The 26198-nt window shown below is 39.5% G+C and overlaps 1 protein-coding gene across 1 annotated transcript; it reads left to right on the top strand.

Moving 5' to 3' along the window:
* Positions 1 to 4832: 4832 nt before the first annotated feature.
* LOC113036904 (Na(+)/H(+) exchange regulatory cofactor NHE-RF3-like) lies at positions 4833 to 26198 on the top strand. The gene is made up of 11 exons (XM_080288851.1): positions 4833 to 5060; positions 7377 to 7438; positions 7532 to 7731; positions 10281 to 10352; positions 11702 to 11834; positions 12183 to 12319; positions 12407 to 12614; positions 17854 to 18050; positions 18137 to 18307; positions 25017 to 25100; positions 25513 to 26198. Exons 1-11 carry the CDS (start codon positions 4966 to 4968, stop codon positions 25543 to 25545), a joined length of 1392 nt encoding a protein of 463 aa, XP_080144977.1. The 5' UTR covers positions 4833 to 4965; the 3' UTR covers positions 25546 to 26198.

Below are 26198 nucleotides of genomic sequence, written 5' to 3' on the forward strand. Positions count from 1 at the left end.
CGCTTTACAATGCCACTACTCATTCACTCACTGGTGGAGGCAAGCTACGGTTGTAGCCACAGCTGCCCTGGGGCAGACTGACAGAAGCGAGGCTGCCATATCGCGCCATCGGCCCCTCTGGCCAACACCAGTAGGCGGTAGGGTAAAGTGTCTTGCCCAAGGACACAACGACCAGGACAGAGAGCCCGGGGATCGAACCGGCGACCTTCCGGTTACAGATACGCTTCCCAACCCCCTGAGCCACGGTTTAACCCTAACCCTTGTGCGCGTTTTTTATTTTGACAGCGAATGCACACCTGCGGACCACTTATGTGCAGCCCTGGTTATTTAGCTCATCATATTGCAGCCACAGAAATTCTTTTGTCCATGAAACCATAAAGCTGCACTTTCTTTTTGCCTTATAGTCTGATTTGTCATAACTTCTCCGTTTTGTGGTAAGCTTTTCTTTGGCTGTCACTTCTTCACCCTGACCTGTCTTATTTGGCTCAGAAGAAATGAAATATAAATCCTGCTGCTTTTACACACGCACTCACATAAGCTCAGCGATTCTCTGCGCGATCAACCTCTCACATGTTTAAGCTTGCTGCAGGAGATTTCACTTGTCATGTTTGCATAGTAAGCTAACGATTAATAAGACGATGTCAGAGGAATTGGTGCACAAATTATCATCACTCACAGATCAGTGCTGTCGCTCTCTATACACAGTTCGCGCGATTGCAAAGTGAAAGCAAAAAAACAAGCGGAAATTCAAAAGCGATTTCAATATGTCACATATTGACAGTGGCTCACCGATGCCAATGACATAATTACCCAGCTACATTTCTGAAAGAATGCAAAAGCATTGACATATATTTTTCCTACAATAGCCCGACGGGCAGGGAAGAGATAGATTTTGGTAGCCCGACTGAAAAAAATCGCTAGCTCCGGGACGTCGGGCTAGCGATATTGCAAGCCCTGTATCTGATTGAGGAATCACTCATCTTTGGAAAAGAGAGTTTATTACAGAGAAATGTCTCTTTCCAAAATAAAAGCTATACTATCCGCTTCTTCTGGGCTATATTCTCAGCAGCATAAGGAGAATCATGTGCTAACAGCTGTCTAAATGACTCGGCTAAAGTTAGTAGCATGCTTGTTGTTTTTGTCTTTGCACTAGGATGATGTCGGCGTAAATGTGCAGTCATATTCGTTGTGTTCCCACTAGTGATTTCAGGTTAATCTCGTTGAAATGACCTTAACGCCACAACACGGCAAATCTCCGTTAACGAGCTACCGCCGATCGCCCCTTGCATGGGGCTAGACGGCCAACACGTTAACGAGCTAACTGCGCTAACACACTAGCTCCCACCCATGTAATTGAGCATTGCACGGCACATCCAACATACTGTTTTACTTTAGTCCATGACGCGCTTACCTTCAGGGTCATACGTCACATGAAAACCAAAATAATTCCAAACGCCAGATCTGAATGGGGGAGGTCCATGTTGCAAGGAGAGCTTAACTTCTGTCTTGCTAGCTTGCCCTGCGCTCTTCCTTCTGACAATGCTGTCTGTGTTGAGCGCTCAGTGGATCTGCGCTCGACAGTGCAGCCTAGGCGGAGTAGTCGAACGCAGATTCACTGAGCGCTCAACACAGACAGCATCATCAGAAGGAAAGTTGATAAAATAAATTACAAATGTTGTATTGTTCGATACATATGCGTACCGAACCGAAAGCACTGTATCGAACGGTTCAATATCGATACGAATATCGTTGCACCCCTAATATATATATATATATATTTGTATTTAGTGCAACTCTAAATACAAATATATATATTTGTATTTATGTACACTGGTGAGTGTCAGCACCACAGTCCAGGATGAGACAACGAACATCCAAGAATACATTGGGAAGATGGCCCCAACTGACCGAGTGCTCAGTGAATACCTCAGGCAGCAGAAACCCAAGAAAGAGGAGGGAGACGAGGAACCATCATGGAAGGACCCTGCACGGTATGTACCACCGGCAGATAGAGGAGGTGGCTGATACCCAGAAATCCTACCAGTGGCTGGACAAAGCTGGACTGAAAGACAGCACAGAGGCACTAATCATGGCAGCACAAGAACAAGCTCTGAGTACAAGATCCATAGAGGCTGGGGTCTATCACACCAGGCAAGACCCCAGGTGCAGGCTGTGTAAAGATGCCCCAGAGACAATCCAGCACATAACAGCAGGGTGCAAGATGCTAGCAGGCAAGGCATACATGGAACGCCATAACCAAGTGGCCGGCATAGTGTACAGGAACATCTGTGCCGAGTATAACCTGGAAGTCCCGAGGTCAAAATGGGAGATGCCCCCAAGGGTGGTGGAGAATGACCGAGCTAAGATCCTGTGGGACTTCCAGATACAGACGGACAAAATGGTGGTGGCTAACCAACCGGACATAGTGGTGGTAGACAAACAGAAGAAGACGGCCGTAGTGATCGATGTAGCAGTTCCGAATGACAGCAACATCAGAAAGAAGGAGCACGAGAAGCTGGAGAAATACCAAGGGCTCAGAGAAGAGCTCGAGAGGATGTGGAGGGTGAAGGTAACGGTGGTCCCCGTGGTAATCGGAGCACTAGGTGCGGTGACTCCCAAGCTAGGCGAGTGGCTCCAGCAGATCCTGGGAACAACATCGGAGATCTCTGTCCAGAAGAGCGCAGTCCTGGGAACAGCTAAGATACTGCACAGGACCCTCAAGCTCCCAGGCCCCTGGTAGAGGACCCGAGCTTGAAGGATAAACCGCCCGCAGGGGCGTGCTGGGTGTTTTTTTTATAATAAAATAAAATAAAATATATAATAAAATATATTTTATATAATAAATTATAATGATAATCAAGAATTTATTTGAAAACATGTTGCAGGATGTATTGCTTTGGAATAATCAAATTTATTTATTTGGTTTGAGTTATTTTTTTTATTTTGTCCTCCACAGTGAACAGCAGTGCCACAGAGTGGTAAAGGTGCATTATGTTGTCTTTTCCATTGCAATGCATCACACTCTGCACACAGACCTCTTGAGGCGTGTCATGGAGTAAATGTTTAACCATTATGGCTAAGCAGAAAGCAGTCAGTATCTTAGGTTTTTATTATCTGTCTGTTGTGAACCTTGTCCGTCCACAGTGCCTTAGTCTGAGCAGATATAAATGCCAAGCACACAGAACTTCATGAGGTCCTTAAAAGGTAGGGTTTATTTTCTGCTTCTCAAACATATGACTGTTCGTGATTTGAATATTCAAATGTGTAAACATGCACTCCTTAGTTACGGCATAATTCCTCTGTGTGAAATGTCATAGCAGTGATGGTAAGCCAGTTTACTTTTGTTTTGTTTTTTACGGTAAGTGTTTTATGCATAATTATCATTGTGGTGGATTGTGTTTTTCAAAATGCTATGGTATATATTGCTGTCAATATAAAACCACACACTAACTTCAGCTATGTTCTTCCTGGTTAAACATTGCCTTTCACTATTTGAAAAAAATAAATCCACAGGCAGGATATTTTTGTGTGTGAGCACACACTCACACGCATGTGTGTGCACACACCTACACACACAAAGTTGGATTTGAAGAGTATTGTGAAATATTGACACAAAAGACCATGTTTCTGGGGGGTCATTTCCACTACCCTTTCTTTAAACATAATGAATGAATTGCATTAAAGAGAACGGAGAATGAGAATGTGCTCATTTGCACATTAAAAAAGTTAATGTTTTAAGGGTTCAAGCAACATTCCGACCTTCACGCTTTATGCTATATCCAGAATCAGTGACTGGCTTAATCAATGTTTATGTGAGAAATAACTTGCATTTTTATTAAAAATTAGTTTATTATGCTTTCATATGCCACAATGCAACGGACACAACTGACATATATTGCATTTTTTCCTTTTTGAATTAAATTTTGCTTCTATGCAGTTGAAACTATGCAGTTTTCCAGCTATGCAGTGGCAAAACAAGTACAGCATGTACATGTCAAAACGAGCAGACAGGAGAGGGTAGACAAAAATTGTATTCACTAATTATCATGAATCTAACTTTATAATGATTGATGATGGGTTTTTATTAGTGATAAAAAAAGAGTTAAGATAAGTTAAGCTGTGTTATCCTTTCTATAGCAGGTGATAGATGAAAAAAAAAAAAAACCATAAATAATATAATGTGTGGCCTTGTTTGGCCACCTCATACAGCCAGAATAGCCATGGTGGTGGAGTGGTTAGTGCTGCTGCTTGAAGGTTCCTAGTTGGGGCTTCTTCTTTTTTTTTTTTCTTTTTTTTTTTTTTGAGTGGCACTACATGCTCTCCCAGTGCCTGAGTGTTTTTTCTTTTTCTTTTTGTGATTCAATTCAATTCAATTCAAGTTTTACACTAATAAAGAGAAATTTTTAGCAATCAGATGACCCCAAAGAGCAAGCAAAAATGGGAACTCTATTTATCAACATCAAATATTGATAAACTATATTTATCAGTATCAAAGCTTTATCATAAGTTTTAAGTCTAATCATCAAAGTAGAGAGGGTGTCTGCCTCCCGAAACCAAACTGGGAGCTGGTTCAACAGAAAAGAGGCCTGAAAGCTGAAGTGTCTGCCTCCCATTCTACTTTTACCAACCAACTGAAACCAACTTCTACCAGTTTACTGTGAAAGGACAGAGGTTTTCACAATGCACATGTTGAAACCACCAGAAAAAAAGCAGCTGGCCCTTCAGCTTAATCAGCTCCAGTCAATGTTAACAGGTGACAGGCACACTCATATAACAGAGCTACAGTCACCAGTCAGATTGAAACAGCAACAATAGCAAAGTGCGACCACAGGATGGCGGTAATGTAATGTAATGCAATGTATGATATGAAAGGAGGGACTTTGGTAAGTCTTTATTTATGTCTGTTTTTAGATATGACAAGGTAAGTACTGCTTGCCATGGTTGTCCTGAAAAGTGTATAATATAATGAGAATTCATTATATCCACAAACTAAGACAGATGTATCTACATGTTGTGTCACTGTTTCTCCTTCAGGTGGCCAGAATGCACAGAAATCCACAGTAAGTTCTCCTTTTGACCCACTAGAATCTTTTATGCCTTGCGATGAACATGAGCGGCCTTTTTTTCCCAAAATGTTGTTGTAGGTTGTGCTTAAATAAATACATTATTTCTGATTTTTGTCTCCAACTTGATTGCTTGTTGCAATTCAGAAAACCCTTAATATCAGGCAGCAATTAAATAAATTTGTCTATTTGTCTCTAAATAAATACTAGTCCACCTGCTGAGACTAAAGCTTGTCAAATGGTAATGATAAATAGACTGTCTCTTGAATAGCAGTACTTTGACTCGTTTTTATACAACACCTGAGGACTTTTTCTATGCTTCTTCTGCCTAACGTGTGAATTGAGCAGCCAGGGATTGAAGCACTAACCTTCCAACTAGTAGACGCTCTACCTCCTGAGTCAAGTGAAGCCAAAACATCTCTATCCCCCCCACTGGTATCTGGCTGGCCCCTCCTATGTTAGTGGAGGCAAGAGTTGTTAAACTAAAAAAAAGTGAATGTGAGCGAGTGAGTTCTCCTCAGCAAAATTCCTTTTTTGCCATTACTTCTTAACATGCTGTTATGGGTTCAAAGAGTTACCATTACTGTAATTTTACTATGAGTATTATACTATAAGAGTAACAGGGCGGACACCTTCTTGAGCTTATATGATTATTTAGTAACAATGTGTTTCTATCTCTCTCCACAAGTCAATGGACAGTAACACTAAAATAAAATTTGGAATAAATAATGTTGCTGCTGTTAAACTTCAACAGTCCATTATTAAACACAGTACTTAACGCAGTAATAACCAAAGGTAATATTTTATTTTAATTTTACCGTCATGTAGAGTTAATGTGTGTGAGTGCGTAATAAAACTTAAACATTTCAGATTTTTTCATATCATCCTCAGTCTTACCCTAAAATGTCTAAAAACATTTTCAAGATATTTCGTCAGAGCCATCTCTAGTCACAAAACAACTGATGAATAGTCCCATGTATTTAAGCTCCATTGGGAGATGTCTCATTGGAGGTGGTTCTGAGGGTTAATATGCAAATTATCACATGACATGAGCCAGTGTGTAAAATAAATCATGGATTACCATCTGTGAAACATTGCCCCAGTGCCCCATTATGTGAGCCATCAAGATCACGTGAGGTAAGGTGTGGATTGAAGTGACAGGGCAGTGATGTCAAGATTACATTGTAGTTGGCTGACAGCTAGTGTTGTAAGCCACCACTGGTGTTCGATGTTGGTCATTCATCATGGACATAGATAGACTCCTTTACTGCTTTCAAACCATCTGTCTTCTCTGCCAGTGTTCAAAATATAAACACTGGCATCCTCAAAGGATTGGCCTTTCTCCTTTCAGCTGAGTTTTGTCTTGTTGTGCCATGTGTTAAGTGCTTTCCTCATTTATTTCTTCTGCCTTTGAGGGAATGTTCTCTGTTGGTGCGTTAGAGTCCTGACCACCCCAAGTTTGTGTTGTAGTGTTTGGTGTGAGTCAAAGACTACTGAGCTGTGTCTGTGGGTTTTTGGTAAACTTGAATGCTGAGGCTGGGGTTCTCCTCAGCACAGTCCAGGAGTGGTAACCTATATTCAAAGGATACCTTTTTCTACTGGGTTCAAGCACCGTTAGGTGGTTGTTGTTGCGATTTGGAGAAACACAAACAAAATGGAATTTAAATCAATTGAAGTGATTTTGTTTTGTTCCTCTGAGGAGCCCAAAGATTCACTTTTCACTTTCTCTATGTAAAGATTGACTGTGAAGGGTGGCTGTAGCTTAGGAGATAGAGCACGTCATCTACTGATCAGAAGGTTGATGGTTTGATCCCTGGCTGCTCCAGCATGCTGAATATCACTGGGTTGCTACACTAGCTCCAAGTTGTTCTCCCACGCAAGTGTGTGAATGTTAGATAGAAAACACTTATGTAGGAAAAGCATAATAAACTGTTTGGGTGAATGAGGCAAGTTGTATAAAGCTCTTTGACTGCTCAGGTAGATTAGAATAGCTGTATATAAGAACCAGTCCATGAACCATTGCAATGGGTGACACTATTGGACTTCAATGCAGAATTGTCCAATTTGGTATAGCAATATTATAATTGGGAGTGAACAGGAATATTATACATAATAAATCTTGTTGTTAATCAGTGTAACTAGATGTGTTTCTTATGTTAAATAGTCAACATAAGAAAATGCATATATACCTTCTGTAAAAGGTGCATGTTCTGCTGTAAACAGGCCTTCTCTGTGCTAGTTTTTTATATGAAACTGTATCGTATCCTTTTAAAATTGGAGTTTTAAATTGACTCTAATATCTCCTTACATCAGTTTTACCTTTAATCCAAAGGAAGGGATTGACAACCCAGCTCTGGTCATGACTGATGATCCTGGTGAGATGTACACATCTTTACAAACAAAACATTTCATAATACCCTCCCGCTTCCTACTAGTTGTTGATTTTTTTCCTGTGTTTGCAAAGCCAGATCCAAGCGTGGTGCCGAGACTGTGCCACCTGAAGCGTTCAGAGGGCCAAAGCTTTGGCTTTCATCTGTGTATGTACAGCCAGGGTTTTGAGATCACAGATCTGGATCCATGGAGTCCTGCAGAGCACAGTGGCCTCAAGGATGGAGATCGAGTACTGGAGGTGAATGAGGAATATGTGGTCAACATGGATTTTAGCAGGGTTAGTATCTAGAATTTGTGCAATATGATAGTGGGTACAATGGTGGTTAGTTGTGTTACTCAAAGCAAGCAATGTTTACTCACAGCAAGCAGGTGTTTGTAGCCTCCTAGGGGCCTTCTGTAGAGTTAGCATGCTCTCCTTCTGCCAAAGGCATGGATTTTAGTATCGTTAGTGATTCTGAATTGTCCAACTGTTTAGATGTGAAACCTGAGTATTGACGACCTCCTTGCCTCGTACCAGCTGAGAAAGGCAAAGAGCCTGGCTAGATAAGGTTATGAGTGGCTGAAACCATAATTTTGCTTTCAAGAAAATGGAAGGATGGTTTCATGGTGAGGATTTTCCGCTGTGTGTTGCATTTTTTAAAACAACAGACATTCTGCAAAATAGCTTGTCCTTTCTTACAGTGCATACTTGCTGTACTGCAATTACATTTTTTTCTTGACTTTCCATCCTTTAGAATGTGATAAATTCTATATTATTTGACATTGTTTGACATTGTCACATACTATCCCATATGGAAAAGAAATAGTAAAAACTTATAAAAGACTTGCATAAGATGTGGCCTACTTCATGTAGTGAATCATATAAGGCTTATATGATTTACTCATGAAAGTGGCCACTTTCTCATTACTTTCATATATTGTTTTAGTAAGCATCCAAAACATACAAGTTTCATTTATATAATTTTTCAAGGGACCTTATATCTGTTTTCACTCTTGTATGCTTTTCATATAAGTTTCACACAAGACAGACACAAACTTTATAAGATGTATATATATCTTTTCCATATGGGTATGTAAGAGGTCAATATTAGTTAATCCCAATCAAAAGTTTAAGATCACTTGAAAAATGGCAAAAAATCATATTTTGCAAGGTTGGATCTTAACAAGGTTCCAAGTTGAGCTTCAGCATGCAACAAGAAGAAACATTTTTTGACCATGCAATATATTGAAAACAAGAATTAAATTGAAACAGGCTGTTTTACAGCTGATCAAAAGTTTAGAACCACATGCCTTTAAAAGGCCAATTCTGTGCAAAAATGTGGATTCATTGTCCCATTCTCAGGTAGTCACACTGTCAGGACGTTCCAATGGCAAAAGCAAAAAAAAACAAAAAACGTTCCCTTTTTGAACGTGGCCGGGTTGTCGAACTGCAGAAGCAGGGTGTCTTACAGTGCGTCATCGCTGCTTAGGTGGGACGCTGTAAGACAGTCGTTTGGAATTTCTTAAATGATCCTGAGGGTTATGGAACAAAAATGTCAAGTAGAAAATTTCACCAGCACTGAGCTTGAGGATCCAATTGGCTGTCCGTCAAGACACTGGACCTGGACCCAAATTAAGGCTGGTACTGGTGCCGACTGCAGCCTCATAACCATCAGACGGCATCTGAGACTGAAAGGCTTCAAAAACAAAAAACGTCTTCAAAGGCCTTGTCTCCTTGAACGCCACAGAACTGACCGTTTGGACTTTACACCAAACATGGTACATTAAAAGGTGGAAGAAAGTTTCATTCTCTGATGAGAAAAATTTAACCTTGATGGTCCTGATTTCCAACATTACTGGCATGACAAACAGATAGAGATGTTTTCTATGCACCACAGTGGAGGGGGCAGCATAATGGTCTGGGGTGCTTTGTCCTTCAGTGGAACAATGGAGCTTCAGGAGGTGCAGGGGCGTCAAACAGCTGCTGGCTATGTCCAGATGTTGAAGAGAACATCCCTCATGACTGAGGGCTCTCATCTGTGTGGTAACAACTGGGCTTTTCAACAGGACAATGATACAGTACACAATGCCTGCAGGACAAGGGACTTCTTCCAGTAGAATACCATCACTCTTTTGGACCATCTTGCACGTTCCCCTGATCTAAATCCAATTGAGACGCTTTGGGGAGTGGATGTAAAGGGAATGTGAATGCTAGATACTTTAGAAACCACTTAGGTATAAGTGATATGTGTAGATAGATACGTGTATAAAACATGCCCCACGGCTCATGCAGTTTTTTTTCTCTTTCTACCTAAGTGCTTTTTAAAGTATCTAGCATTCACATTCCGATGATGCATCGGAGAGCAACCAGGGGTTCAATGCCCAAGGATACTTTGGACACATACTGGTGTAGCGAATAATTGAACCAACAAGTTTCCAATTAGGTGATACCCTGCTCCACCCCCTGAGTATAGCAACACAAGGTTATTAATCTCTGGCTGTCTTCCACAGCATGTCTTCTATCCTTTCTTCCTTCTCTCACCGGTTGGGTGATGGCCACCCCTCTCTATGCCTGGTTCTGCTGGAGGTTTCTTCCTTCTTAAAAGGGAGTTTTTCCTTCACACTGTCACCAAAGTGCTTGCTCATAAGGTGTCATATGATTGTTGGGTTTTTCTCTTTATGTATTATTGTAGGGTCTACCTTGAAATTCAGTCTGAAGTAAAATGGAATAATTGATAAAAACATTATTAGGACAGGCTTAAACTGTTTTAATGGATGACTCTGCCATACAGAAAAAGAGTAAGTTTATAATGTGTCTATGATTATCTCTCTGCAATTATCTAACAGGTTGTGAGACAGATCCAGTCATGTGGCTTACACCTATTTCTTCTGGTGCTGAAGAGGGAAGAGTATGAATGGGTATGAGAACTGATCTTTCACACAACTATGTTTTATTCAAATCTGATGTCTTATTGGTAACCAGTGATCATAATGCTCAGTGATTAACATCATTTAGATCAAGACTAAATGCAGCTATTCTTAAAACAGTGACAGCCAGCAACAATCTCATGTTCTAATGCTACTACACATACTGACAATACTGACGATGAGGAACTTTCCAACCTCTCCCGAAATAGTTGTTGATTGCTGAGGAATTAAAGTTAACATTGCAGATGTGTGTATAAGTGTATGAATTTTTTTTAAACCTTTGCACAAAGGCAGTTTCTTTTCTTTTTTTTGAGAGACGGCCTCAGAAAAGAATTAAAGGGTGAGCACTTCTTGGCTCACATGTCATATTTACTATCAACTACAGGTTGAGGCTTCTGAAAATCTATATTTTAGTCCTATATTTTACTTTAGCCCCCCTCCCCTCCCAAATTTTCAACATTTCATCTCTGGCAGCTTAGCTCAGGAGGTAACAATTAGTCCTCTACCAATTGGAAGATTGGAGATTTGATTCCTGGCTATTCCATTAGGGTTATAGCTCTGTTATCAGAAGAAATTTTACAAGGTGCTTAACAACGAGGGATAACATGGAAAAACAAAACAAACACAAATTGAAACAGTGGTCCCATCATTGCACAGTTACATGTTGTTTACATAACAATTTATGGTTAACGTGAGGCTAGCAAGCCACTGACGCCATTTTATTTAACTCAGGTATGTATCTTTGAAGGGTTTTTATTTCTCTGTTTAAACTAGTCAAGGTACTGAAACTTTATTTCTGAAAGACACCTACTTTAGATCCTCATATTTGCAGCATTAATTTTGCTCTGCATTTGACTGTTAAACCCACTTTCTGCAGAAATTTCAAATTACAAGCATCTTAAGGTCTTGGTGGACAGAAGAAACCCAAAGCTCTTAGTTAAATGACAAAACAAAGTGTGACAGCATTAAATAAAGAAACTAAACAAAAAAACGCCAACAGACTTTGTTAAGCTTTTCATCATCAACCTATTTCACCATACCACATAATGGGTACATCTAATGGCAACATAGGTAAAGTATTATAACTAAATGCAAAGATTGCCCCCCCCCCCCCCAACCACCACCACCAACAAGTACCAAGTCATGTTTTGCTTGGGGAAGAAATATTTATTTCACTCAGTAAATCATGCAAATCAATTTATAATGTTTGTATGAATAATTTAATTTTGTGATTTTTTTTGCGGGGGGTGTTCTGAACTTTAGATTCTGGAAGAATGAATCCAGAACCACATATTTCGGGTCACAGAATCTTGCAGATGTCTCCTTTCTCCTTTTTCCAGGCAGTGTCTATGGGCGTGGACCTAAAATTCCTGGCCAATGCCACCAAAGGGGATCGCTGGTCTCGACCCAGGCTATGTCACATCCAAAAACAGCCAAAGCATGGCCTAGGAATGACTATTGTCTCAGTCGATGGTATTTATTTTGCTGTCACTATCTGTGACAAGTGCTAACTACTCACAATCACAAACAGCTCCCCTGAAGTCACTGTACCTTCTAACTATTTTACAAGAAAGCCAAGAAGTTCCAGTGCTAAAGTTCAAACTCAGTTTAGATGAACAGTTTCCCCTGGTTCTAGTCTATGTATCATTAGGACATAGACCAGAACCATCAAATCACAAAAGTGATCTAATGGTTCCCAAAATGTGCAACTATTTAATTATTTCTGCTGATTACTTATAATATACAACAGTTTTGTTTTTTCTTTCATCAAGCATTATTGAGTAGATTTTGACTGTGGACAGACTGTGGATGTGTCAACAGGTGAAAAGAATCAATATATGGTGAGAACAGTTATTGATGGTCCAGCAGAGAAAGCGGGTATCTTCAGTGGTGACAGACTGATCTGGATTAATGGACTGATGGTGTCCACTCTCAGATACTCAGCTCTCATCAGAACTGTACGGATCCTCTTCTCTCAGTCAGAATTGATGTGTGTGCTCTGTTACACTGAATGTGCATTACTGTCTGGTGTGTTTGGCCCTCAGGTGAAGAAGAGTGGGGATTCAGTGACAGTGCTTGTTATTGACAGTGACAGTGAGTCATGCTATATCAGAAGGAAAATTCCCATCATGCCTGTGGTGGCACAAAGCTGCAGCCTCCCCCACAAAGCTAAGACCATGAATCTGGTGAAGGGAAGTGATGGATATGGCTTCCTGTTGAGACAAGAAAAGCTGGCAAGCACACAACAAAAAGGTGAGAGACATATTAATGGAAAGTTTATGAAAGGATATAGGGTCCCACTTTATTTTCAATTGAACTGATTTCAATTCAGCTTTATTTATATAGTACGAAGCCCCGCAGGGGACATGGGAGAAAAAAAATTAAGACGGAGCTTTGCGAGATCTCGCAAAACTTTTGCGAGATCCCGAGTTTGTTTTGCGAGAGTTCACAAAAGTTTTGCGAGATCCCGAGTTTGTTTTGCGAGATCTCGCAAAACTTTTGTGGGCCAGTGGACACTTTTTCAATAATGAGGATGTAGACATCATGGACAGGAAAGAACGCTGGTTTGAGCAGGGAATCAAGGAGGCCATTTATGTGAAAAGGGGAGGCACAAGGATACATCTGTCACCATCTCACAATGCTTTGCTTGCAGCCATTCTTCAACTCTCTGTGAATGGTACTCATGGCCATTGATCAATGATGAATGGTCTTGTTGATCAATGGTCATGACAATTTGCATATTAATGATCAAGAAACTGACCTTGACAGTCCATTGTTCATCAGTGGTGCTAGTTTCAGTCACTGTGCAAAGGTACTGTGTATAAGGTTGGGGAAACCTGCAGTCAGCTGAGACTGATGAAGTCACTTGGATCAGTGATAAAACCTTTCTCCCACTGAAATCGCTACATCCAGATGAACAGAATCAACTTTTGGGGATTTACTTACCTGGATGATTGAGCATGCATCAGAACATCAGAAAGCTTGCTTATCAAGTCGCAGTAACAGATAATATCAAACACCATGGGATGAGAAACAGATGGCAGGGCCTGACTGGTTTATAAGGTTTGTGAAGCTGAACCCCAGCTGGGGCGGGGGTGGGCACTTAAATGATACTTATCTAACTAACCTACTCTAAGCTAATGCTGATTTTGTTCTAATCTTTGAGAAGAAAAACACTGGAGAATATGAGGACACCTTTGCCACCGCTGTCCTTATCTCTTCCGTGTTGCTATAACCCAATAGGAGAAAGCCAAGTCCAGTAGGATACAATGGAAATCGAAATCTTCTAAAATATATACTCTAACAAGACAAAAATGAGCAGAGAAAAAGCCAAAAATCCTAAATCCAATTAAAGCTGGAAGCAGCTTTGGAAGGGCCCTCGCACCCAGCCATGCCCAACAGGTGGCGATGGAGATTACCGTTCAATCTAATGTCACACTCAAGCATATAATGTATTGCACCACCAGTCAAAATGTCATCTAGATCAATGACGATTTTAGCTTTTTGTACACTTCCTCTTTCCACAAAGTGGCGCTCTAACCATTGCTGACAAATGGCACATCAGTCCGTTTGAGGCACGACTGTCATAGTGCCTGTAAAGTGTGAGAGGGATTGGACAATGTGTCTTTGAGTTATAGCAGTTTTGTAATTCTTGGCAAATGATTGAAACTCGACGTGCGGCCACGACCACCCGTTTCACGAAACGTGAAAAGCTTCGCATTTTAACATGACTGAGGTCTCTTGATTCCACTCAGCGCAGATTATGTTGATCTGGTGAAATTCCAAGGATATGTTCATTAGAGTACGAGGCCTTAAAACTGTGAACAAACGTTGACATGTTCAATTGAAAATGGCTGACTTTCTGTTGGATGGGGAACACTGCTCCAAGAGACTTTTTTGTACATCTTGATATCTTACATCAGGCTGCTCAATTTTAGACTCAGAAATTTTGTAGGGGGTGCTGTGGCGTCATTTTGCAATACTCCATGAAAAGAATCACATAACAAGAAAGCCTTCTTCACACTGGAGTAGTGATGGGATTTCCGGCTCTTTTTAGAGAACCGGCTCTTTCGGTTCGGCTCACTAAAAAGAGCCGGCTCTTTCGGCTCTGAACCGGTTTTTCAGGTTGTTTTGTTGCTTTAATTAATTTATTATTAACAATAATAAAAAATTATGCACAAAAGGAATTACTAATGTACAAAAAAGTGGTTTTATTTATATATGTTTATATATAAATATGTGTGGTGGCCCCTAGAGACAAAACACGTACAAACTCCAAAGCACATTTCTAGCATGAACTGAACTTCCAAAACAGAGCTACCTAGATCACTTAAATTACACAATTGAAAGCATATGTGTATTGTTTGTGTATTTATACACAATCACTCATATATATTCAAATAATTTAAAAAAAATGTTCATTTACCTGTTATTACCACACACCAAATCCAGTTGTTGGTACTTGCTGGCTTGTGTAGCCACTAGGTAACAAAAGCTCAACACTGCACCTAGCATCCTGGAGCACTTCTGTTGTGTTTTGTATGTGTTTTGAGTTTTTATGTGCTTCTGAGTTTTTACGTGTTTTGGAGTTTTTACATGATTCAAAGTTTGTACGTCCTTCGGAGTTTGTACGTGCTTTGTCTGTAGGGGCCACTGTAAATATACTTTTATTTATTCACTCCACATAAAATGTAATAAATAAATCATATAATACAAAAACCAACTATTCACATTTCAACTTTTAACTGTTTAAATTTTCAGCTTTTTCCTTTAAAAAATTTAAAGTGAAACAACACAAAACACTGCAAACCACAACACAATTAAATATAAATTATAATATGAAAACAAAAAGAACATGCACATTCTCTGTCATATGGACCTGCATGAATAAACTTTCTGAATCCTTTATCATCTGCAACTGAAAATAGTTGTGGATGATTACTATACCTTTCTAATGTGACATTGTTGTCCCTGGCTGTCTTTCTCTTTCTCCCTCCTGCTCTGTTCCTGTGCTACTGAGTGTAACTACCGCCCCTCCCCCCTCATCCCAGTGTAAAGCACAAGGCTCGCATGCTGAGTGAAGCGAAAGAAAGGGGCCGGCTCGTGTCGTTCGCGTCAAAGATCTGGCTCCAAGAGCCATTTTGTTCGCGACCGACACATCACTACATTGGAGGTGTGTGCCATATTTAGTGACTTTTCAAGCTTCCCAACCCACTGTCAAAAGCTTAGAAGAGTTAGAAGAGAGAGGCCTAATGTTTAATAATCCACATTCAACTGTTTTACTCTTTGGCGCAGCTGTGGATATTCTATTGTTCTTTCTTTGGGATTTTTTTATGCTTAAATTGTTTGATGACAGGAGAAGAGAAGCTGCAGAGAGATGTGTAAGACTGTAAGTCTGCTTCCTGGTCCCAATTCTGGATAGTCACATTTTGGCAGGTTTAATAAATTTGGCCATATTTTGAGAAACCTAGAGCTGCTCTGTCCAAAGTGGGAAGGATACTGTTGCACCTAATGGTCTTACCTATAAAACCCAAATTGTTTTTTGGAAACGACTCAGACAGACAGCAGTTAAGGAGAACATGCAGCTAAACATGTCACTCCTGATCTGATTGGGGAGGGGACCAGAGAAAAATACATAGTCTGAGATTGTTTAGCAAAGTTACACACCAATTTAATATTAGTTTTAGTGATCTACGATTGATGTAACCAGGTGTCATTACTGCCAACATGAATTCTAATTTTACAAAATCTACCTTTACATTTAGCCAGCAACTTCAGGGTTCCTTCAGTCTCACCTGCTCTGGCACCTGGAACAGAATTGCCAATAAACAGAGTTTGTTCCTGGCCTGAAGTTAGATTGGCTATAGGGATTTTCAAGGGTGCGGAGCCAGGTTTCCAATTCAGTGATCCTGACCTTCAGAGCAGTAAACAGGCTTTATTTAATTCAAGTATTGTACAACGAGGCCAAAGAGTAGCTAAACATCTCACAGACTGAGCAGGAAGATGCAGGAAGAACAGTTGAAGAAGCCATGTTGCTAGCAAGCCAGCTACGAGCTAAGCTAAACTAGCAAATACCTAGCCACAGTAAATGAATACTGTGAATATAATTAGGGCTCAGTAGTTGGGCGTCTGCCATTTTTTCTGTTATTTTTTCTCTGATGCTCTTCAGTTCCATTCTTAGAAAGCACAAAACTGCTTTCCTTTGTTCCCTCTTCATGTGAATATGGAAGGATGTCTACTTTATACAGACTTGCATACAAACTGAGTGTCTTGAGGAACTAAAAGCACTGACAGCTCTGAACTTACTGAATTATAATGAAACATAGGTTATTGTATTTGGTCCTGCTGTTGCACTGTTGGGTTTTTTCCTGTACACATGGACCCTAGACAGTAATTTTAGATGTGACAGTCTAAAAGTCTAAAATTACTGTGGATTTCTGTGCAGTGGTGTAATGCAGTTTCTTTCAGCTGAGGCAACTGATAAAGATAAAACAAAAACATTGTGTTGAAAGATCACTTTAAAATAATGCCTTTATGACAGCTCGGTTGGATTACTGCATCTCTTTGTGTTTGGGAGGTTGCTGTAGCACAGGAGGAAGAGCAGGTCACCTACCAGGGCCATCTATAGGGTTTTGAATGCTTACAAAGAGTAGAACAGCGCTATACAAGAACCAGTCCATTTGGTGCTAGCCAGTCCTCCCTGCAGCTGGTGCCACATGACTTTTAACTGGAACATATAAGAGAGACTATATTACTCTGGTTCTTAAAGCCCTTAAATTCATCCTACTTCTCTGAGCTAATGCACTTGTATTCCCGTCCTGTGCCCTTAGTTCAGTTCACCATCTGCAAGTACACAGTGGACGTTCAAGAGGGACAGGTCTTTTCCCATTGCAGCTCACAAATTGTGGAAATTACACATTAGACTGACTTGTTAAGACCCACTTCTACTTAGCTTTCAACCCACTGTGACATGTTGATTTTATTAACTCATGTTTAATTGTGTTTTGTACTGTTATTCATGCTTTTATTTTGTCCGGTACTTTTGTTTAATATTACAATTGTAATGCTTTTATTCCTACGTTCAACACTTTAAAAACAGAAAACACTAAATGGCTAAAGCAACACTAAAGCAACACTAAACACTAAAGCAACTTTATAAAAAAGTTGCTTTTCTTTATGCCTCTGATGACTGATCTTCGATCTCATTAGGATAGTGTGCAGTGGGACACTTGGAGGGCAGACTGTCAGCTGCCCAACTAATCAGAATTAGAAGTCATACTTTTGTTTCCTTTACTGTAATTCACTGCTGGGTGGGCGAGACAGGCTGTTTGGAAGATGGAGCTAAGCCTTGCCCAGGCTTAACTATCTATACAAAGTATATCAAGATGTAATCCAGATGTAATCAATTCATATATTTCTCAAAGTTAGGAATATATAAATATATTTCAGGAAACAGTAATAAATCTAATAATAATATTCTGTGACCCTGCAGTTCATGTGCTGAGAGAAGTGGATGTGGGGAGTCCAGCTCAGGGTGCAGGAATGGAGGATGGAGACCTGCTGCTTGCTGTCAATGGGGAACCTATTGAGTCCATGGAGCATGAAGACATTGTTAGAAAGATTAGACAGAGTGGGGATAAAGTCTCGCTTACAGCTATATCTATTGCAGGAAGAGACTTTTACAGAGAGGCAAGTACAATCATATCAATACAGTCACACAAATATAGTATAACACGTAGTGTGTAAGGGGTGAACTGCTTTCTGTTCTCCTGCAGTTAGGCATTTCTCCTCTGTTATTCCATGAAGACTGTTCTCACCACTGCATAAAGAACTGGGAGGACGCTCCTCTAAGAAAACCCACAAAGTATAATCAGGACAGAGAGGAGGCTGACTCTGGTTTCTACTCAGGTTATGTCGCAGAAATGCCAGAAACCGTAAGGATACAGGTAGGACCTCACTGTTTTACTGAAGTTAGACATGAATGTGTGAGAACATGGCATGCAGTGTAAAATGTTGAGTCATCATAATGTCTAGAAAGGTGGTATTTAATGGGATTTGCAAAGCTAGTAATGCTTTGTGAATATTTAGATGTTTCTAAATGTGCAATTTTGCTTGCATTACATGTTTAACAGACCTTACTTACATTGTGCCTTTCTACTAAGGCACTCAAAGCAGTCCCTCATTCACCCAATCACACACACATTCATGCAACTATGCCTAAACACTTTTCAACATTCACACACTCACACCTTAGTTGCCCAAAGTATATGCATGGATATGCATCAATTAAAGAAAAATGCTGTTGTCATTTAACTTTTTTATTGCATTTAACAAAACAAAAATTCATTCATCATCATTCATTTTCAGGACCTACTCTACTTAAGTTTGTGTCCACAAACTTGTGTCCACAAACTTGAGTAAGTTATTCAAATGTTCCTCAAATGTTCCCGTTAGTCAAAATTTTAGAGCATTTTCCGTTGAATCTCTAATGCGTCTAAAAGAGTTTTTGGTTCTATGTAGACAACACATGGCAGACCCGACCACATATTGCACATTTTTAACACTTTTCTTTATTACGGTTATTGTAACTACACGCACACGGCTGCAGTTTTTCAGCTGCCAGCCACACACCCCAACGACAACAACAGCAAACACCCAGGATCCAGTACAGACTTTAATGCAGGGAAGGCGTGGTAAGCTGATGCAGCTCCGGTGTGTGAGCCTCCCCGCAGCGGTGCCACAGACCACGCCCCGTAACATTCTAACACGTGAAAATATTAATTTATTTACCAAAATTATTTCTTAATATTATAATTTCGTATGCCATCTTAGAAACCCCATGATTTTGTGTATTTGGATTAGATTATCTACTGATGTATTTCCTTTTAACAAATCAGTATACTGGCAAAGTGAAGGATCTGGTCAAAGACAATAAAGACCACTTTGGTATGATAGTGGACTCAGTAGAGAATGTAAGAGTGGCTGCATTTAACCTATATGTACCTAACAAAGGTTACCCACAATTCTTTCAAAAACTCACTTCTCTTTTGGCTGAGTAACGTAAAGGGATAATTCTAATACAGACAGGCTTTAACTCTAAAAGTGGACAAGAACTGAATAGACTACCTGTAGACAAAGAACACATATCCAGAAAAAGTAAGCCATTTTAGGGGGTGAGGGAGAAACACTGGTAGTTGTACTGTCATCCCAGAGAAAGCAATTTTTTTGTTTGTTTTTTTTGTCCCATGTATCCCAGGAGAATTTACCTCGAAATTTACCGTAACACACAAAATAAGCTTGGGAACAGATAAGCATTTCAAGTATTGGAGACTAAATGTATCACTACTGAGAAATGCCTTACTTTAACAGGAAATGCAGAAGGATGTGAATTTAAATGATATTCAGTGGTACTCTCCCTCCCTCTAGTCATCTCATGTTTACAACTGCGGTTACAATTGATATTTATATCAACATGAAAACAATTGTATTTGCTGTTATGGACACATTTGTATATACATCCTAAATTTTTTTCTGTTTATATACATTCTTTTTTGTTAACTTTAATTTTATTCTTCTTTTGCACTGAAAGAACTGTTCTAACTCTCAAATGTGCGCTTGAAAGTAGATGTAAGTAAGCTTGAGTTGAAATGGTGTCCCGCAAGATCTTTAGATAGCCTGGAACCATAGTTTGCTCTACTAGAGAAAAGCCTTCTGTAAAGCTGTGGCATCTCATTCATCACTGATTGAAAAAATTGAGAACAACCAAAGCTTTCTTTTCACCACTGTAGCCAGGGTCACCAAGAGTCAGCCAAGCATTCCATGAATTTCTTCACAAATAAATTTTTAACCATTAGAGAAAAAAATATTCATAACCATCTGTAGAGGTATTATTAATGCAGATGGTTACTAGAATAAGTATACTGCAGATACATTTTCAAACTAGTTATCTCCAATCTTCGTGAGTTAACTTCATTAACTTCAATCAAAAGCGTCAATGTGTATTAGATGTCTTTCTACAGTCCTCCTCAAATAAGTCAATAAATTTATCTTAAATATGATCAGTCAATCACTATTAAGGGGCCATTTTGAGCTTGGGGCTTCCAGTCCATGTTCCTGTATACTGTGTCAGACTGCCTGCTAGCATCTTGCACCCTTGTTATGTGCTGGATTGTCTTAGAGGCATCTTTGCACAGTCTGCACCTTGGGGTTTTGCCTCGTGTGGTAGACCGAGCATCTATTGAACTTGTGCTTAGAACTTGTTCCTTTGTTGCCATGACTGTTTTATCTTTTAGTCCTTCTTTGTCAGAGGTGTGGACTCGAGTCACATGACTTGGACTCGAGTCAGACTCGAGTCATTAATTTTATGACTTTAGACTTGACTTGAAAAAATGTTCTAAGACTTGTGACTTGACTTGGACTTTTACACCAATGACTTGGGACTTGAATTGGACTTGAACCGGTTTACTTGAAAAGACTTGATATTTTACCCCAAATATAAAATTTAACATGCATATTATATAGAGATTGAAAATGTGACGTCATTCACGGGTAGAACCGCAAAGGATTCTGGGAACTCGTGGCAAGCGGTACTAGCGCACGCAGGCTTTCAATTAAAATCAGTTATACAGCGATAAAAAGAAACACAAAAATGTCAAGAAGCCGTTGTATTATTAACTGCAATAGCCGGTCGCATGACAGCCACGGGAAGCCGACGGGTAAAGAGATTGGTTGTTATCGGATTACGTCGTTGAAGAGAAATTGTTCAAGCCATGTTTCCGAAGTAACAAAGACGCGACGGATGGCCTGGATTGCAGCCATTCAAAGATCAAATATAACGTCCCAGAACACTCCAGCTCACAGGTTAGTCTGCTCCAAGCATTTACACGAAGGTCAGTGTTTTTTAGTACTTAATACGTCATTTTCATAACATAATTAGTGATATAGGTTACAAGCAAGTCTGGCGCTGAACAGAAATTGTCGCGCTATGCTCCTTTATTTATTGTGCATAAATAGTGAATTGTCCTGACACAATATTGCGTTTCGCTTCTGTTATTATGGTACATTGACAAAAACATATACTTTTATTCACAGGATAAAACAGGTTTTTTGTATCACTAATTGCCCAGTACAATTACAGCATACAATATTGTTGTCACTGCTACATTTCTGTGATGCTACCAGAAATTATTTCCACTACTAATTAATTACCGTTGAGCTCAAAGGTCATATTAATAAACGGTTAAGGAATGTGTATTTATGACGACAATTTGTGAGACTGGTAAACTTATGATACGTACGATGGTCTTTCGTTCTACACGGTGCATTTCAAGGTCCTGCACCCATCTGTCGGTAAACTGTACCTGGGCTTGTTGCAGTGACCGGAAGTTACTAAACTTCATGAGTGTATGCACTCACTCCAAGAACCATATAATTATAAATATGCATATAAATATGCTAAGATGAGATAGCTGACTTCATCTAACTAGAAAATGTTGTCCAGGCTACGTTGGTGATACAGTTTTTTTTAATGTGTATGATATTTTTGTCATGCGATTTTAAAGCCGGTCCTACAACCGCATCCAAGAATAACATGCAGCTTATCTCAGAACTGTCGGTGAAAATTATTCTTGGAGCTAGGTTTAATTGAGCTGCATTTTAAAGAGGTGCAATTTCACAATTTGTGTATATTTTCTAAGTTCACTATTTTGTCATGTGTTGAGAAAAACACAGATTTTAAAATTACATGGTCTAATATTTACATTTAGCATATAACTGCAACATTATTTTTTCGTTTTTTTTTTTTAAAGACTCGAAAGGACTTGAAATTCAAAGTTTCAGACTTGTGACTTGACTCGGACTTTTACACCAGTGACTTGAGACTCGACTCTGACTTGCCTGACATTACTTGAGACTTGACTTGAGACTTGAGGATAAAGACTTGAGACTTACTTGAGACTTGCAAAACAATGACTTGGTCCCACCTCTGTTCTTTGTTCAGTCATTGGTAGGATTTCTCGATATCAGCTATGTTTTCTATCTGCTAGTGGTACATACCATGCAGGGGCATGTTTTTCTATGATGGTTCTTGTACTTGCTTGTCTTCTGTCTCGGGTTTCTGCTGCCTGAGGTATTCACTAAGCAGACGATCAGTTGTTGCCATCTTCCTGATGTACTCATGGATCTTTGTCATTTCATCCTGGATAGTGGTTCTATCACTCTCTAGTCATTGGCCTCTGTAAGGAAGAGGACTCCCTTACTACTGTTTATATTATAATTTGTATAGCACTTTAGGAGCACACCTTTCACTTTATTAAAAGCACCTTATCTAGCACTTTATTTAGCATCGCACTGTAAGCATAGATTTGCACATGAAGAACATTTGCACACAAGAAGTTTAATTATTTATTGAATATTTATTGCGTATTTTAAAATCAGTTGGTAGCCTTTGTTCCAGGTCCCGCACAGCTGCTCCTCATCAAGAAATGTGGTGGTTGTCTGTGAGGAGAAAGGAATTGGGATTGAGAGCAAATAAGGTTTACCAGTAAGGAGAACTAATGCAAGTGTGTGAAAATCTAAAAATAATGTGGTGCAAAGAAGTGACTAAGATGTGATTACTCACCTTTCTTTCCTGTGCCTGTGTCCTCTCCAGGGTGTTTGGGCAAATGTTTCACCAGGAGTCCAGACAGCTTTTAAAGACACCTTTTATAGACAAGCTATCTATCTATCTATCTATCTATCTATCTATCTATCTATCTATCTATCTATCTATCTATCTATTAGGGGTGCAACGATACACAAAATTCACGGTTCGGTTCGGTTCGATACTTTGGTGTCACGGTTCGATATTTTTTCGATACAAAAAAATGTTCATGCATTTTTAATTTGTCATTTATTAAAATTATAAATATATATTTTAACTCAAAAGTACAGTTTTTAAATTTAACCCTAACCCTTGTGCGTGTTTTTTATTTTGACAGCGAATGCGCACCTGCGGACCACTTATGTGCAGCCCTGGTTATTTAGCTCGTCATATCGCAGCCACAGAAATTCTTTTGTCCATGAAACCATAAAGCTGCACTTTCTTTTTGCCTTATAGTCTGATTTGTCATAACTTCTCCGTTTTGTGGTAAGCTTTTCTTTGGCTGTCACTTCTTCACCCTGACCTGTCTTATTTGGCTCAGCAGAACTGAAATGCTTTTACACACTCACTCACATAAGCTCAGCGATTCTCTGCGTGATCAACCTCTCACATGTTTAAGCTGCGGGAGATTTCACTTGTCATGTTTGCATAGTAAGCTAACGATTAATAAGACGATGTCAGAGGAATTGGTGCACAAATTATCATCACTCACAGATCAGTGCTGTTGCTCTCTATACACAGTTCGCACGATTGCAAAGTGAAAGCAAAAAAACAAGCGCAAATTCAAACGCGACTTCAATATGTCACATATTGACAGTGGCTCACCGATGCCAATGACATAATTACCCAGCTACATTTCTGAAAGAATGCAAAAGCATTGACATATATTTTTCCTACAATAGCCCGACGTTCAGGGAAGAGATAGATTTTGGTAGCCCGACTGAAAAAATCGCTAGCTCCGGGACGTCGGGCTAGCGATATTGCGAGCCCTGTATCTGATTGAGGAATCACTCATCTTTGGAAAAGAGAGTTTATTACAGAGAAATGGCTCTTTCCAAAATAAAAGCTATACTATCCGCTTCTTCTGGGCTATATTCTCAGCAGCATAAGGAGAATCATGTGCTAACAGCTGTCTAAATGACTCGGCTAAAGTTAGTAGCATGCTTGCTTTTTTTTGTCTGCTTCCACTTGTCTTTGCACTAGGATGATGTTGGCGTAAATGTGCAGTCATATTCGTCGTGTTCCCACTAGTGCTTTCAGGTTAATCTCGTTGAAATGACCTTAACGCCACAACACGGCAAATCTCCGTTAACGAGCTACCGCCGATCGCTCCGTGCATGGGGCTAGACGGCCAACACGTTAACGAGCTAACTGCGCTAACACACTAGTTCACACCAATGTAATTGAGCATTGCATGGCACATCCAACATACTGTTTTACTTTAGTCCATGACTCGCTTACCTTCAGGGTCATACGTCACATGAAAACCAAAATAATTCCAAACGCCAGATCTGAATGAGGGTGGGGGAGGTGCCCTGCGCTCTTCCTTCTGACTATGCTGTCTGTGTTGAGCGCTCAGTGGATCTGCGCTGGACAGTGCAGCCTAGGAGGAGTAGTCGAACACAGATTCACTGAGCGCTCAACACAGACAGCATCGTCAGAAGGAAAATTGATAAAATAAATTACAAATGTTGTATTGTTCGATACATATGCGTACCGAACCGAAAGCACTGTATCGAACGGTTCAATATCGATACGAATATCGTTGCACCCCTACTATCTATCTATCTATCTATCTATCTATCTATCTAGATAGATAGATAGATAGATAGATAGATAGATAGATAGATAGATAGATACTTATATGATTTAAATGATTCACTGTCTTTGGATTGACATTATTTGAAGTTGCTAGTAGGCTTGCCCAGTTCAACAGTTTATCTTTAATTCAATTCAGTTCAAGTGCATTCAAAAATCAAAAGGAATCTAGATTTGACTCTGGGTTTGTCTTGTAGGACCCTACTGGCCACAGTCAATGCTGCACGGAATCTAGTTACTTCACAAGAGAACTCTCTGAAGATTTAGGTCCATTGACCAAGGTATATTAAGTCCTTCATGGACTGCTCCCCTCATTATGTCTTTGTATACATAATGTCTACAAGATATTCTTGTGATTAAATGCTCTGGTGGTTCATTCTTACCAGGTGACAGCCTGGTGATAATGAACAATATATCTTAAATTGTTAATTGCTAACAATTTTGTTAACAAGATACATTTTTTTTAAACAAAATTATATTCATATTAAAGACCACGTTTAAAACATACTATTTGTGATGGCTGTCTCACTTCACTTTTATAATCCTTTCTGGCTGAAGAATTGTCTTCTTGCCAAGCTCAAGTCATTATTTATGTTGTTAATGAGATGTTCTAGCATATAAATATAGACAATTTACAAAATTAATTGTGGTTTGCATTGCATTGTGTTTTATGACATTTGCTATATTTTACAGATTTCTGAGAGAACACATTATGTTTACTTGTGATGGAAATGAACAAAAATAGAAGTGACCAAGGCCATCCTGTGGACAGAGCTTAACTTTGAAGAAAGTAAAGATTTAACAGCTGATGAAGATGTGACTGAAGACAATGTCTTCGTCTGGATTCAGGCCTGCTTGGTTATGGGAAGCCTCCCTTTTGATTTGATCATATAATGTGAATTTTGGACACTGAACACCAGATTTGCAACAAAACAGCAGTATTTTACATCCTTGTAGTTATAAAATCACAAATTACTCATCTCCTGTGTAGTAATGGTGTCATCATGTTTACTGAAAACTGAATAATTACTTCGCTGCAATTGTCACACTTGGCAAAGCTGAGTGGACCAAACTGCATCCACTTCTGACCTGCAGGCCCATTCTTTTTAAATCCCCATGCTGTGCTATCTATATAATATGACAAACTTTAGAATGCACCGTGGATGGATATACTCCTAGATATTTCATATACGATCTCAAAATATATTATTGTACTGTGTGCCATTGGTGCATAGAGATTCTGTATTTTATTCATTCAGTCCACAGGTTTTTGTTTTGTCACCTCAGTTAATTCGAGTCACAAAACCCCCTGAATGTTTTTGTGGTGCTGTTGCCTTCTTTGTGTGCAAATATCTAATAAAAGATCTAATAAATAATAA

Source organism: Astatotilapia calliptera, chromosome 14 (assembly GCF_964374335.1).
Source record: "Astatotilapia calliptera chromosome 14, fAstCal68.1, whole genome shotgun sequence".
Lineage (NCBI taxonomy): Eukaryota > Metazoa > Chordata > Actinopteri > Cichliformes > Cichlidae > Astatotilapia > Astatotilapia calliptera.

Excerpts from the sequence above, each read along its gene's own strand:
- LOC113036904 (XM_080288851.1), top strand. The coding sequence starts at position 4,966 with ATGAGAATTCATTATATCCACAAACTAAGACAGATGTATCTACATGTT. Across the intron at positions 12,320-12,406 it reads ACTCAGCTCTCATCAGAACT|GTGAAGAAGAGTGGGGATTC; the intron begins GTACGGATCCTC and ends TTTGGCCCTCAG. Across the intron at positions 12,615-17,853 it reads GGCAAGCACACAACAAAAAG|TTCATGTGCTGAGAGAAGTG; the intron begins GTGAGAGACATA and ends GTGACCCTGCAG.